This window comes from Clinocottus analis, unplaced genomic scaffold (assembly GCF_023055335.1).
Source record: "Clinocottus analis isolate CAN_PGR_092001 unplaced genomic scaffold, fCliAna1.0.p SCAF_20, whole genome shotgun sequence".
Classification (NCBI taxonomy): Eukaryota; Metazoa; Chordata; class Actinopteri; order Perciformes; family Cottidae; genus Clinocottus; species Clinocottus analis.
In genome coordinates this window covers 10686349-10699987 of record NW_027175932.1, presented here as the reverse complement: position 1 = coordinate 10699987, position 13639 = coordinate 10686349, and the positions used below count along the sequence as shown (strand labels likewise).

The 13639-nt window shown below is 44.4% G+C and overlaps 1 protein-coding gene across 3 annotated transcripts in view; it reads left to right on the top strand.

Annotated features, from left to right (window-relative positions):
* The window catches only part of gramd4a (GRAM domain containing 4a), a 41793-nt gene that overhangs the window by 19860 nt on the left and 8294 nt on the right, over positions 1 to 13639 (top strand). For 2 of the 3 annotated variants that reach the window (XM_068586481.1, XM_068586484.1), the window contains 10 exons: positions 7487 to 7607; positions 9089 to 9150; positions 10281 to 10419; positions 10935 to 10960; positions 11191 to 11282; positions 11815 to 11906; positions 12535 to 12583; positions 12684 to 12755; positions 12841 to 12884; positions 12994 to 13103. In XM_068586481.1, coding sequence (XP_068442582.1) covers positions 7487 to 7607; positions 9089 to 9150; positions 10281 to 10419; positions 10935 to 10960; positions 11191 to 11282; positions 11815 to 11906; positions 12535 to 12583; positions 12684 to 12755; positions 12841 to 12884; positions 12994 to 13103 — 807 coding nt within the window. The remainder of the gene's footprint in view (positions 1 to 7486; positions 7608 to 9088; positions 9151 to 10280; positions 10420 to 10934; positions 10961 to 11190; positions 11283 to 11814; positions 11907 to 12534; positions 12584 to 12683; positions 12756 to 12840; positions 12885 to 12993; positions 13104 to 13639) is intronic. The other variant, XM_068586483.1, reaches the window with a different exon arrangement.

Sequence of the window (13639 nt, the reverse complement as noted above, 5' to 3'; positions counted from 1 at the left end):
ACATTGCATCCCTGCTTTTGTTTGTGGTCTCGCATTGCACCGTGTAATATGCAGGTCCCGCTGTCATTGGCTGTATTGGTTTTACTGCAACTCGTTCCATAACATTTGAGAGAACTGCGTGCGCGTGATTATGTGCGTGTGTGTGCACGCTGGTAAGAGGCTATCCTGTTTTTGAGGTCGCGTATTGAAGGTCACTGCGGGGGAACAGGCCAGGCTTTGTGCACCACAGTGACTCGCTGATCAATACAGTGTCCTAGCTGCTGCCCTACTTCACTGGGCAGAGAGGCACCACGTAAAGGCGACACAGACACTGACGACCACAATGCAGCAGCACGGCGATGATGAATTGCAATAATGTAATGCATCGAGTTCTTCACGATACCATCTGCTGCTCACAGGTATTGGGGGACCCAACCGGAATAATGACGACGTCCCAGCTGCGCACATCAAACAGAAGTGTCTTATCCCCCACTGATGGGTCTAAAAAAAATAATGGATACTAAAAATCTAGAGATATAGTGTCTGATTTTACTTCCCACAGTCCGCCCACACATGTGTTTTCTGTTGCCTGAACAGACTGTAACCGCCATCATTGTTATTAGTGTATTGAGTTTGGAAATGTGACGTAATTCCCTTCGTAGTTAAGTCCACAGTTTGTCTCGTCGTAGCAGGAAAAGCACAGGTGTTCCTTGTACCACTAACGATGGCTCAGATCTCTTGAGCTGTCGACTGCCGGAACGCCGCCACGGTGAAGGAAAGTGGTGCAGAAAACACTTCATTTGGCCGCAGCCCCGGGCCCTGAAACCACTAAATGGAATTCAGCCATCAATTATTGTATAATTTCCACCTGTGCTAAGAGCAATTAGTCAGACTAACTGAAAACACCTGTGTGGGTGTGCAGGGTCATTTAGCTACTGGAAAAACTGCCTCGCTAAAAAGCGAGCACGGAGAAGTCACTCTAGCTTTGAAATTGAACTTGATGGTTCATTCCTCACCGTGGAACCAGTTGTTTAACAAACAAACATGCACAAAAAACAAGTTTTTTTAAGATTTACAGTAAATATGACACTGAATGTAATACGGGTACTATGGCAACAAAGTCAGCATTGTGTGTCTTTTGGGGTCAAGGAATTGATATTGCTTTGTGTAATGTGCGTTTATTAAATTGTAGAAACGACCGTTGAAACCAGAATCTGATGCATACTTAACTCAATTATTTCTGCTGTCATACTGAATTGTAGCAGCCCTGGAAATATATTGATATAATGCAATAATGTCTGCAGTTTTTTTTTATTCATTTGTATTTAGTTGTCTGCATAACAAACACCACTGCTAATAGATGTTTCTTTTAAGTCCTTTTGTAAAATACATCCAGATAATAGTGCTGTACAGAAACAAACACTTGTTGAACGCTTATTAAGATATTCATTTAGAAGTATTATACCGTTGACCTGGTTTCCAGTAATTGATGGACATATTGTGTTTGTTTTTTTAGTGTCCGATGAGGTGATATCTGACAGAAAAATGGAAGTAATTGAAAAGTCTTGGTTTTATATTCTTGGAGATAATTATGCAAGTGATTGAGTGTTCCGCGGGCCTCATTACTGATTACTTGTGCACACTGATGATGATTCATTCTCTCTAAGACAGCTGCGGGACATGCTGCAGGGTAATGAATAACTCCTGCTCAGCGCCGGCTAAGGAGGCCGTCTTTTCTGTCATAGGTGAGCTCTGTACAACAGGAAATTAAGCCTTTTGAGGCAGAACGGGCCTTGACAGCTCCAAAGCAGAGGCTTCTGTAATTGAGATGTTTTGAGTTGGTGAAGAAAAATGTCACGTTAAATAGACCCGTTATTCATGTAGCCTTGCTGTCTACACACTGCCGGTGCAAAGTCTGTTTTCGGTTCCTTTCACTGTACTCCAGTCTGTGTCCAATTGATACATTTTAATTTCGTCGTACCCTAAAGAGTTTAGACGTGTGTGTGTGTACAACAGGTGGGCATGTGTGTAAAGAGAGCGCTCCGTCTTTTGAGCTTAATGACTGATACGATCTCTTAACGGCGAATGTAATATCTTCTAGCAAATTGCAGTGTTGAGCAGTGGATCGGCCGTTTGTTTTCTAGCAGTTTCCCATCAGGATTTGGCTCCCAGAGCTTCGAGGCGCCTGCAATCTCGACCAGATATCTATGATGTAACGAATGCTATTATCGCATTACCGTTCTCCAAACAAGCACATGCTATCCTCCCTGCTGACACAACATTGGATTACAGAACATTGTCTATCTAGATTATTTATGTATTAAATAGGAGCGTGTACAAAAACAAACACAGTGTCATAGACTTGCAGGCAAACTACACGCTACACTTTTCCCGTAAGACCGTACGCCACAAAAAGAGTGACTACGACGTTTTGTGATCCAGCCATTCAGTTCACAGAATGTTGAAGGAGAAAAAGGTGAGGGAAGAAATTTGGAGATATCAGGGCCGCAGTGGAAATCTGATTTTAAAAAAGATGAGATAAAATACGAATGAATATGCATGTCTGATATTTGCTAACTTGACGCTTACTTGAAAGAACAACACTGAAAGAACACAATGTTGTTGTCTGTGTTATGCAGAATAGCGCTGAGCTAATTCATGTTTCCATATTGCCACTTATAGGTTCTCAAACTCTCCACTTGCCAGGCCCGACTTGCTTTCCTCTCTTTTCCACGCCGTGTCTTGAATATTGTGTTAACATCTGCCGATCGGCGGGAGGCTCCGAAGCTCAACCTTCCTTTCTGCTCCAATCAACCAGTGTTGTGTCTCTACACTGTAGAGAATGGGAACAATGAGAGGCCGACGCGAAGCAGCTGATTCTGTCTCTCTCTCTTTCACTGAACCCCTCCACCCTCCGTGCCCCCACTTTCCTTTTAATGAAAGGAGCCATTGTCTCTGGCCTGGATTGAACAACCCGCACAGTACTTTTCCTTTTGAGTTCTTAAAAACTTTTGCCCGCTTGGATGTAAAGCGGTTTGCTCCACTTTCGCATTTACAGTACTCATGCACGCACACGTAACACTCTTGCAACCCGCACGGACCTAATTGCACCAAACACGTATTACGCGGCCACACACATGTACACAACCACTCAACTCAAACGGTGCGGTCACTTGAACATGCGTGATGTGTGTGTCTGACAGCCCCGGTGGTTTCACAATTCTCAGATTCCAGGCCCTCTTAGTCTGCTGGCCACCCTGCAAAGCCCCACCTCTCTCTACCTCAGCTCCCCGCTTCTCTTTTTACCGCTTGCCTAACGCACTCAGACCAGCACCGGTCGCTGACCATCGCTCTCAGAACAGTCTCTTGCGTTGCTGGTGACCGGTTTCACCGAGGAACGTGTCCTTGACCTCCTCTTTTGAAGTAAACATGGAGCATGTACCAGAGTGCTCAGGTCTGGTGGGTTTTAAAGAGGTTTGAGGTCATTAGGTGGCAAGAGGGTGCTAAAAGAGCTGGACCGGACCAAGAGAACCTGTAGCCATGGCTGGATTTCAAGAAACAGCCGGGACGGCCACTCCGCCGGCCCGTTCCTGCTCGAGCGTCCCAGGGACAGGCCGCCTGCAGAGACGGATGGCGTTGTGCAGGATGGAGGACTTCTCTGTTGACAGCTTTGAGCTGCTTTACAGTGGAGCTGTCGAAAAGATCAAAAGCCACAAAAGTAACCTCAACCTCAGTAAGTTTGTCGGCTTCAAAATCTGAATTTTCAACTTATACTGCACTGCAAACTTGAATAAGATGCTCAAACCTCTGAACGATAGCCAGCCTTGTTGGCAAACACTGCATAGTGCAGAGCATACAGCGATGCTACAGTAGACTTCTGTCTTTCATTTGGTCAGTCTCAGGGAGCTGTACAAAATCTAATATTTGACAGCTTTGGGTTTATTGAAATACAAGTCAGCATAATCTTCTGTCGGCTCATAAACGGAATGGAGGAAGTCTCTCATGACACTCGGCCATGTTGGTTGCTGTGTGCTCGTGCCACCTTAGGCGCACCAATACGGCACAAAAAGACACATTTCTCCAAGCTTTTTTAATTTAGCCTTTGGTTCCAGTGACAAACAATGATAACGGCAGAATATAATCAAAACCATCCACTCGACTGTGATTACCTTCTATCTTTTGTAAGATAGTCGAGCACAGACTCAGTAAGTTATTCCATTCTGTCTCGATTTTATTAAAACAGACTCGACTTGATGAAGCGTATCTAAAAGCTCTGACATTTTGTCTTGAATACACTTTGACAATCTTCGTCTTCTGACTTTAACCTTATCTGATACTGACTGTACTGTACTACACAAACCAAATAAGACTTTGCTTCAGTCCTCAACGTATGCGTTACAATCTTTATTTTTTATTTGTGCATTTTCTTCCCCAATATTACGGTTTTATTGAAAGCCTACGTGGGAGACAAAAGGTCAGCTCTATTGAAAGTGTCGTCTCCTGGCATGACATTTAGCTTATCCTGTGTCTTTTACTGACAAATGGCCTAGTTACCAGCCCTCCTAATGGCTAAAGAGACCATGTGACATGGTAACCCAAGATGATTTATATATAGATATTAGCAACCCAATTTTAGAAGCAGAGCGGGCATGTTGACAGTATTATTAATATGCTATCTGATGGAGAGGGCCTCGGTGGAACAGGAAAACGATTGTACTCTATCTGTCTGTGTCTGACACACAAAGCGTATTGTGTCATGCTGTGCGGTGCCACCCATCTCGACACAACAGTGTGGTCTCTCGTAATGAGGCGCCTCGGTCTCTGATGATAGGAAGGAATTGGTTAGCCTTGACGGAAGGAAGCTATGGAGAGGAAAAGGGAGGATGAAGGAGCTGTAGAGATGTGTACACATAGAAGTAATTGCACAAGGTGAAGGGAAGGAGTGACATACTGTATGGAGCCAGGAAATTGGGGCAAAGGTAGTGACTGGCGAGGGTGAACAGGATTAGGGTCTTTATGGTATGGACAACTGCAAATGAGGGATAGTGGCGTATAAGTGTAGTGCATCTAGTAATCACTATTTAGAGCATCAATATGTAAAAATACCATCACAAAATGGGACTAGCATAACATGTTGGATCCGTTGAAACCACATCTGCACTGAAATTACATTATGCTGTGTATTGTTTGCAGCACTGGTCTTAAAATTCAAGCAATTATCATAAAGCTGCATTTTGGAATTGCCAATATTTAAAAAGTATGAGCGTGATTAATTTGAAGCTGACGTGTGTGTGTCTGTCTGTCAACCAAAGACTTCAATCAATATTTGCATTAACAATGGCTGGAATGGATCTGCAATGTGAAAGGGGTCGCCTGTGATGACGGACTCATCAGGAATCATCCTGTGACTCTGCTGCTGGCTTCCGCCTCACAAGAGTTATCTCGTCTTTTAAGATAATTGTTTAGTTTTTTCCCCACAACTTTACTGTTTCGGTTCTGCCACATTCATCCGCCTTGTTCCCATCTGCCGAGGCAGCTGTTTTCAGCTGTGATAGACCGGCTCTACACAATCGGCCCAGCAGCAAAATGAAAAGTTAGCAGCCAGCTGTTTAATATAGTGGAGCGTTTAGCTGCTGATGAGTCGGATGTTTCCCTCAGGAGAAATGTTTACTTCAGGTGACCAGAGATGTACGTTGCTCTGTCTGCCGGATGTATAAACATCGGATGTTTGCAAACATGTTAGACACATTATCACCTTTTATAAAGTCTGTTTACAGCTTATTGTGCTGGCGACGTGCCCATTCGATTTTCAAAGTATCACAGGATATTACTGACAACTATGCTCTTGTCGTTTTTGCCACAATACTTTGCGTTGACGTTCAGTGCAGAATAAACAGCTGATCTAATTCTGCCTACACTACCCAGGGTGCATTGCTGCTGCTGTTCGTCATTTGTCTAAGAGGTTTACAGTGGAGAACCTGGCACGGGGCAACATGGCCAGTGCTAAGCTGCTTAACAACCTTTGGCCGGCCTCTTGCTTACTCTTACTCACCCGCTCTCTTGTGTCTTGTTTACACACACACACACACACACACACGTACTGTACCATAAACACATTCCTATGCTCGCAGATGGGGAGGACAGGCAAACTGAGCGGGCGCAGGGTGCAAATCCAGTGCATGTTTTCTTAGTAAGAGCACACCGTGTTGTTGCCGACGCTTTAGCTGCAGGAGGTGCTGGCAATAAATGTTTTATTAGCCTTAACAGAAAGAGATAAAGGATGAGTGAGTTATGAGACTAGGTGATGGAGAAACTGGCAGCTACATTCCTAAAATATCCCTCCCTTACTGCTGTCTGTGGGATGAAATGATCTTAGGAGGAATAAGGGGGGCAGGTGATAAACATTGTCCTTTGCAGGGGGTGCACAACCGCTTTCCTCACTTTTCCTCACTGTCAGTTTGGTCCCTTCGAAGAATGAGGGTACGGCTGGTTTAGGTGATGCTGCTTGTGTTTTCGGTATTGATTTAAGTGTTCTTCGGCACCGCTTGTACTTCCTTCATCAATACTGTATGGTGTTGTCACGCGGCACAGTTTCCCATAAATCCTCAGTGTGATGGTGTTTCCAATAAGACTCTTTACACGGCAGACGAACGCAGCAAAGGCACAGCTGTAAATAATAACATAAGTGATGACTCCATCCCATTCGGGTGAGCCAGTTCCAGGACTCTGGTCGTGCGTATGCTCTCTCCCAAACACTTGGTGGAGTGGAGTCATTTACACCTGTGCTTGTACCGCCCTGACGAGTCAAAATGCCTGCCGTGAAAACAGGTCTGTTTAAAGTGGTACCACAGCAGAGTGATCACACATTTCTGTTTGTCAGGAAATCATGAGGTCTGTGTGTTTCTATATGTTGTAATGTTGTCTGTTTTGACAAAGACTTAGTCAGCGCTTTTGTGTTGCTCCTCATTCTTCGGGTACATGCACGTATGCAGATATTAATTCATTTCTACCTCAGCATGTGCACACACTTTTTTAAAAAATGTGTTATCGCTTCATCTCCTCCAATATTCATGTGGGCCTTTAGTCGGGGACAATAGTGTGAGAGGAAACACCGCTGATGTTGCACCCCGGGCTTAGAAAGTCCTGATACCTGAAACCACTTAATGCGAGAAGCTGATAGACAAGGAGGAAGAGTGGGGTGGATGTGAAGGTGAAAGGGAAGGAGATGATCGAGTGGAGGCATATACTAAATCTCTCCAGTTATAAGACTTCAAATTGGATTACGCAACATAATAATTCAACAATTATATTGTTTTATACATTAGACTATCTGTGTAGTGCATCTGACATGCTGCACAACATGTGCCACATAACGTTTGAACTGTTACCCACAAGATGCCTTTTGTATTGACCTTGAATATGCGTGTGGAGCTCTTCGGGTCGAACTGTTTACATATGAAGAAAGTGTGATACTGATCTCCGGGCGTTTTTGTGCTGTGTTTTCCAGAGGAGGAGCTGAGGAAGCTGCGGGAAGAGACCAATGTGGACTCTCTGCGGCAGGAGCTGGACAGAGAGCGGAACAAGAGGATAGACCTGGAGCAGAAGATGAACGAGGTGCTGAAGACCAGGTGAGACTGAAGGACGGCGAGCAGAGTCACGTGCGCGTCGTGGCCGTCAGGAGATGAGGACGGGAGGGAGGGAGAAGTAATGAGGGAACGACAGGAAGCGATGACGCTGCACTTAGTCACATTTCAGCTCAGCAGAGTTTATCACAGGTCAAGTTGTATGCCGCGTGCGTGCATATCCGTCCAAGGGTGTTGATTATAAATAGAGGCCTCAGCTGCTTGGCAGGTGGGGAATTCCATAAGGAGTCCAGGGAGGGGAGGGGGCTGAGAGCTGGTAAGAGGAAGAAAAGAAGAGAAAACAGAAGAGAGTCATGCGCCTCTCTCTGTGTCGCCAATTGCACACTGTGACACAGTAGCCCTGCTGGTGTCAAGGAAAGCCTGAAAGCCTCTGGGCACCGAGCGAGCCACCCGTTAAACTTAAAGGGTGTGTGTACGGCTCTTGTGTGTGTTTGTGTGTGATCAGATGATGCTTCTGTGCCTGCCTATGGGAAAGTCCACTGGTGCACGCTTCTCTCTTAAGTGATTATCAGCACAGAAAGAGGTAAATTAATGCACCATCACCAGGGAGTTTTCTCCTGTTGAAATGTAAACACTCTGGTTTCACTAGGAAAATACAGTGGTGTACAATATCTGCTGTTCTCTAGTCATTTGGTTAGGGAAAATCAAACCGCCCCACCCTGGAAATTGATTGTTTTTAGTGGAGACGCTGTCGGACTGAAGAGGGGAACAAAATGTAACGAGTGTAAATTAGTTCTGATATCAGGCAAGCAAGTCATGCAAAAATGAATGTGAAATGTGTGTCTACAGACGACCGGCATCATTCAACATACTTTTATATGAAGATGATGTAATTTCATTCTTACCAGGAAACGATTAACCCCTTTAATATGAAACATTTCCAAATTATTTCTTGAAGTCCCAACTCCTAGGGACAAAGTATTGCTTTATTTTTTTAATCAACACAGTATTCCGAGCAAGCATTCATTGGCCATTAGCTTGAAGTATAACTATTAACCTGTTGAAGATTAATGCCGCAGCCAATAACCTCTTGGAAAGCTGTTTCGTCTTTTTGATTGATTTTAAATGTTCTGCCTTTACGCCTATTTATTATTGGCAGTACAACCGATTATTCACAATCTTTTTTTGCTTCATGCGCAGACGATTCAGATCAAATAGAAGCGTAAAAGTAATGTGTGTTTGGACTCGAGTGTATATTTTCTTAGTCACCGGTACTTCACCGGTGGTTGTATCGGTGAGATTCTTGCATTATTTAACACAGATTAAGGTTTAAATAGTTTCTCCTCATTCAGTCTCTACCTCTCTATATGTCGATCTAACTCCTCCGACAGAAGAGTTATTCAATGCGACAACGCGCCACATGTTAAAACGCAAACTGCCTGAGACATGCCTGCAGTGGGACTGCAGTTATGACAATAGAGAAGCGAGACTAACACTTGACAAATCTTTCTCCCCCACCCCTCCAGACTGGAGGACTCTCCGCCACAGCCTCCCCGGAAACAGCAGTCACCCTCAAACAACGGGACAGGTAAGCCCCTTGAGGGAGAGAGGGAGGGAGGGAGAGAGAGAGAGAGAGAGCAAGAGGGATGATGGGGTGAGTGGGAGTCCAGGAAACGAGTTGGAAAAGGAAGATGTTGACGTCTCCTAAGAGCGTAGGAGTAAATCAGGAGGCCGGATTGTGCGCCTGCGTGCAGGGGAGGCGGGGATGTAGGATGTGAGCGGTGCAGCGCTGTCGGAAGTGCTCACGGGTTATTGTAGGACAAATCGTGGTGTCTGCTCAGCAACAGCAATGCACACTTACTTCTGCTTCCTGCTGTGCACTTGTTGGTGTCAAGGGGCAAGCAAAGCAACAACAAATTGCATTAATAGAAAACAATTCCACTAAGGTTTATCAAGGTCCTTACTGCAGATCGGCAATGTCCGTGCCATGAGGATGTTCGCGGTGTGTGTTTTTAAAGTGCGTCGGCGAGGGAAGAGGGGAGCTCATTAATGCACAAGCAGTCAGATGGTGTTTCTGAAATGTGTGTCTGTGCATGTGTTTTTGTCTCACAGCCGTGACGACAACATTCGTAGTTGAGTTTCAACGACCCAGTGAGGGAGGGAGGGAGGGAGGAAGACTGAGTGGCTAATTTTGGAAAGTGGGTTATGATTGTAGATCACTTCATATAGGGCAGACAGGTGTGTGTTTGTGTGTGTGTGTGTGTGTGTGTGTGTGTGTGTGAGTGAGTGTGAGGACAGCCAGAGTGAGTATAATCTGTTAGGTAAGAAGAGAGGATGAACAGAGTAATTTGGTCTGATGGGACTGTGGTAACTGTAAAATACACACTACAATGGCTTTTAAAATGGCACGAAAAGAGTTTACGATAAATCTGTAGCAGAGAAAAACAGGAGAGCTTTCACTTTGCCATTATTACATTATCTTTTTCAACAAACTGTGTGTATTTATTCTGTCGGTGGCAAAGCTACACACGGTCACTCAGTCACCTACGAGAGCTGCTCGTCACAGCCACAGTCAATTAGTGCACACTTATCAGGCCCAGCAGAGCAGTGGAGTGGAAGGGAATCCAGACATGTGCCCTTTGGTGCAACAGCACAAGCTGTAGGGAATTGCTACAACTCTGTGAACTTACCAAACCTGATCCGAGGTGCTGTTTCCAGCAGACAAACAGCAGAAGGAGGTCTGGAGCTCGCGCCTTCAGAAGTGGCTGCACGAGCGCTTCGGGGTTTACATCGAAGACTTCCGCTTCCAGCCAGAGGAAAGCACCGTGGAGGCCGAGGAACCGCTAAGTGCTAAAAGGTGGGCGAGAGCCGCTTTGGGATAGAACATGACGTGTCTGTCCGCGGGTATCGATTCAAAGAGATGTTAGTCAGACATCTGGGGAGTGCTGAAGGTGTGCCGCCGAACAGCAGTTATCTTAGATTGTGTCACATTAATCAGGATTTTGTATTGCTTTTTTTTTTGTTGTTGTTAAGACCGGATGTGCACATTAATTTAATTAATATACTAGTGTATGTACCTTTTTTTTTAAACAAACGCATTGCAGCTGACTCACTGCTTGAATGGTTGCTGGATGAGATGTTTTCAAATCAGGCTTTGGAGGACGAAGGGAAGTTGGAAGCACTTTTCAAATTAATTTCTCTCCTGCTATAGAAAGGCATGTGAGTCATGCCAAGCCGATGAAGGCCAAAGTGTTCTCTTTGTATGTGTCCTCTAGCACATAAAGCAGCTTTTTTTTTTCCTTTTTCTTGCTGTGCGCATGTGTTTAGAGCATCTGCGTGTTCTAACCTCCAGTGTTTTTGTTTTCCTCCCAGGTTAACAGAAAATATGAGGCGACTCAGTGAGTACTCAAAACAACACACACACATTTTGAAGAAGAGCAACAAGAATACAGACTTCACTTTTTGCCACACAATAAACTGTGTTCATGATTTTCCATTACACACGTTTAATGGGAAGTGAACTTTGAGCACCCATTGCTGTTTTTAAAGTCAGAAATGTCCCTCATCTAGGAAACAAAATGTCTCTCTGTGCACACTGAATACATCCCTCTCCTCGTATATTTTTCAGAGCGAGGAGCCAGACCTGTCACCAACTTCTTAAGGAACCTCTCCGCCTTATCTAATTGGCACTCCGTCTACACCTCAGCTATTGCCTTCATTGTGAGTTTGCATGCGAACACATTAATCTATTTAGTTGACTTTTGTCGAGTGTTGAGCAAGATCTGAGCTTCACTGGACAAAAACAGAGAGAGAGAGATCTATAAAGTGACTGATGACCCATTTGGTGGTACATGACAGTAAAATGAAATGAATGGTTAAGTAAGTGCTGCTCCTCAGTGATGGATTACAGCGGTTCTGCCAAGGACCGTAGAGGTCTAATCAGATCGTCATTAATGTCCACGATCTGTGATGATGCCAAATCATTTTCAAGATCGTGGTCATACATGCCAGGGACATCTCTATCCATATGACTCTCTCGCTCTAGTGTAGACAGGTGGCTTTAATAGCGTCTTCCTCCAGTATTGTACTGCTCAAATTAAAATACTTCAAGTAGGTGTTTTACATAATCTCTAAAGGAAATCTTCAGGTTCATCTTGTCATCAATTTGTGTTTTTCTTGTGCTGAAAGCCACTCAGAGCTCATGTGAGCCTTAGTGATGGTTGGTGGTCATATTCTGACCTTTCCTCTGCAGATCTACATGAATGCTGCTTGGCATGGCTGGGCCATTCCCATGTTACTCTTCCTGGCTATCCTGCGCTTGTCCTTAAATTACCTCATCGCCAGGTAAAAAACAATTCATATTAAGCAAAAAGTCGGCTGGTACAGAAACAGTCCGTGTTTTACGATGTGGTCACTATTACTGCTGCCGTGGCTAGTTTGAAAACATCCAGCGTTGAGGAGGTTTACTGTGTGCTTTGTAAAATAAAACCCTGCCAAACTCACCTACTGAGGCCACAGCTGTGCTATTGGTGAACAGATGCACACTGCTGACCCCTTGTCAACGTGTGAGCCACACACTCTCACACTGCACGAATCCACCGGAGCGACCGTGTGTGGACAATAATGGGCAGATTTTTTGAAAAACATGCCTGTATTTATGATAATGATTATTGTTGTTAGGAGACTAATACATCAGAGCAAACGAGGTTAAATCCTGTTTGTGCAGACAGACCAAAGTAAATTAAGTTCTGGAAACATCAACAAATTAATTTTAAGTGGGGCATTTTGATGATCACCAGGAAATGAGGGCGCATTAGTAGTAATCGGACATCTGTTTGGACTTGGACCAAAAAGTGACATGTTGGAGAGACAGGCTTTACAGGTTGATGTGCAGTGAGGTAGCCTAATTTCCTCAAATCGAAATGCTTAATAAAATTGCACATTACTCACATCTTCTTCCATTATCATCCAGAGGTTGGAGGATCCAGTGGAGCATTGTGCCTGAGGTCTCTGAACCCATGGTAAGCCGACTTCCCACTTCCCGCCTAACTGCTTCTTGTGTCAGGAGGAAAACACACACGTCAGTGGAGGTAAATGTTTTGTCGTCTTTGTTCTACGCAGGAGCCCCCAAAGGAAGACTTGACTGTATCTGAGAAGTTTCAGCTCGTACTTGACGTTGCACAAAAAGCCCAGGTACAGCACGACTCCTACTTCTCAAATCAGTCGATGTCGTTGGTGAACAGTACTGATTAATTATGTGCTGAAACTCTCCTTTCAGAACCTGTTTGGGAAAATGGCAGATGTTTTGGAGAAGATAAAGAAGTAAGTTAAACGGATGTATTTTCCTAAATGCTGAGGTAAGGTCAGTGGGTGGTTATACTTTCAATACACTTGTATTTTATGTCTCTTCTTTCTTGTCTGTGTGTGTCAGCTTGTTCATGTGGGTGCAGCCGGAGAGCACCCGGAAACTTTACATCTGCCTGTGGATGGCTTTCATCACTTCCTGTGTCCTGCCGTACAAGCTAATGGGCTTCATGATGGGTGAGAGATGCGCACAGAAAAAACGCTTCTTAATCTCTCACATACTGTGCATTCTGCATTTGCTCTTGAAAGAATGCAAATATTTATACACAATCAATTACGCACAGACAAAAGCATTCATGCAGCGCTTGTGTAGCAGCTCTGTCTCTCTGTGAGGGGCAGCTGCAGGCTATTGGCTCGGCTGTCTTACAATATTAGTTACTGCTATTCCTTGTAAACAATGTCTTTCCAAAGTGCTCTGGGCTCATGTGTCATTAGAGGATGCTTGGAGTCAAAATAATTGTTGGAACGGTGGTTATGTTCGAGTTGTCGCTTTTGCTTGTGAAATACATTTATTCATAGTGTAAAACAACAATGTTCTGTAATTTGCTGGTAGTCACTCAGCATGTTTCAGAGTGAATGTGAAATGTCGGTTCACTGAGCTCCACGTCGTCTGGATAGATTTGCGATGGACAGGATATTGAACTCTGCTCCATCAGTGGTAGTGAGATAAGTGACCAAAGGCTTTGAGCTGAATCTTTCTTTAAAATGTTGAA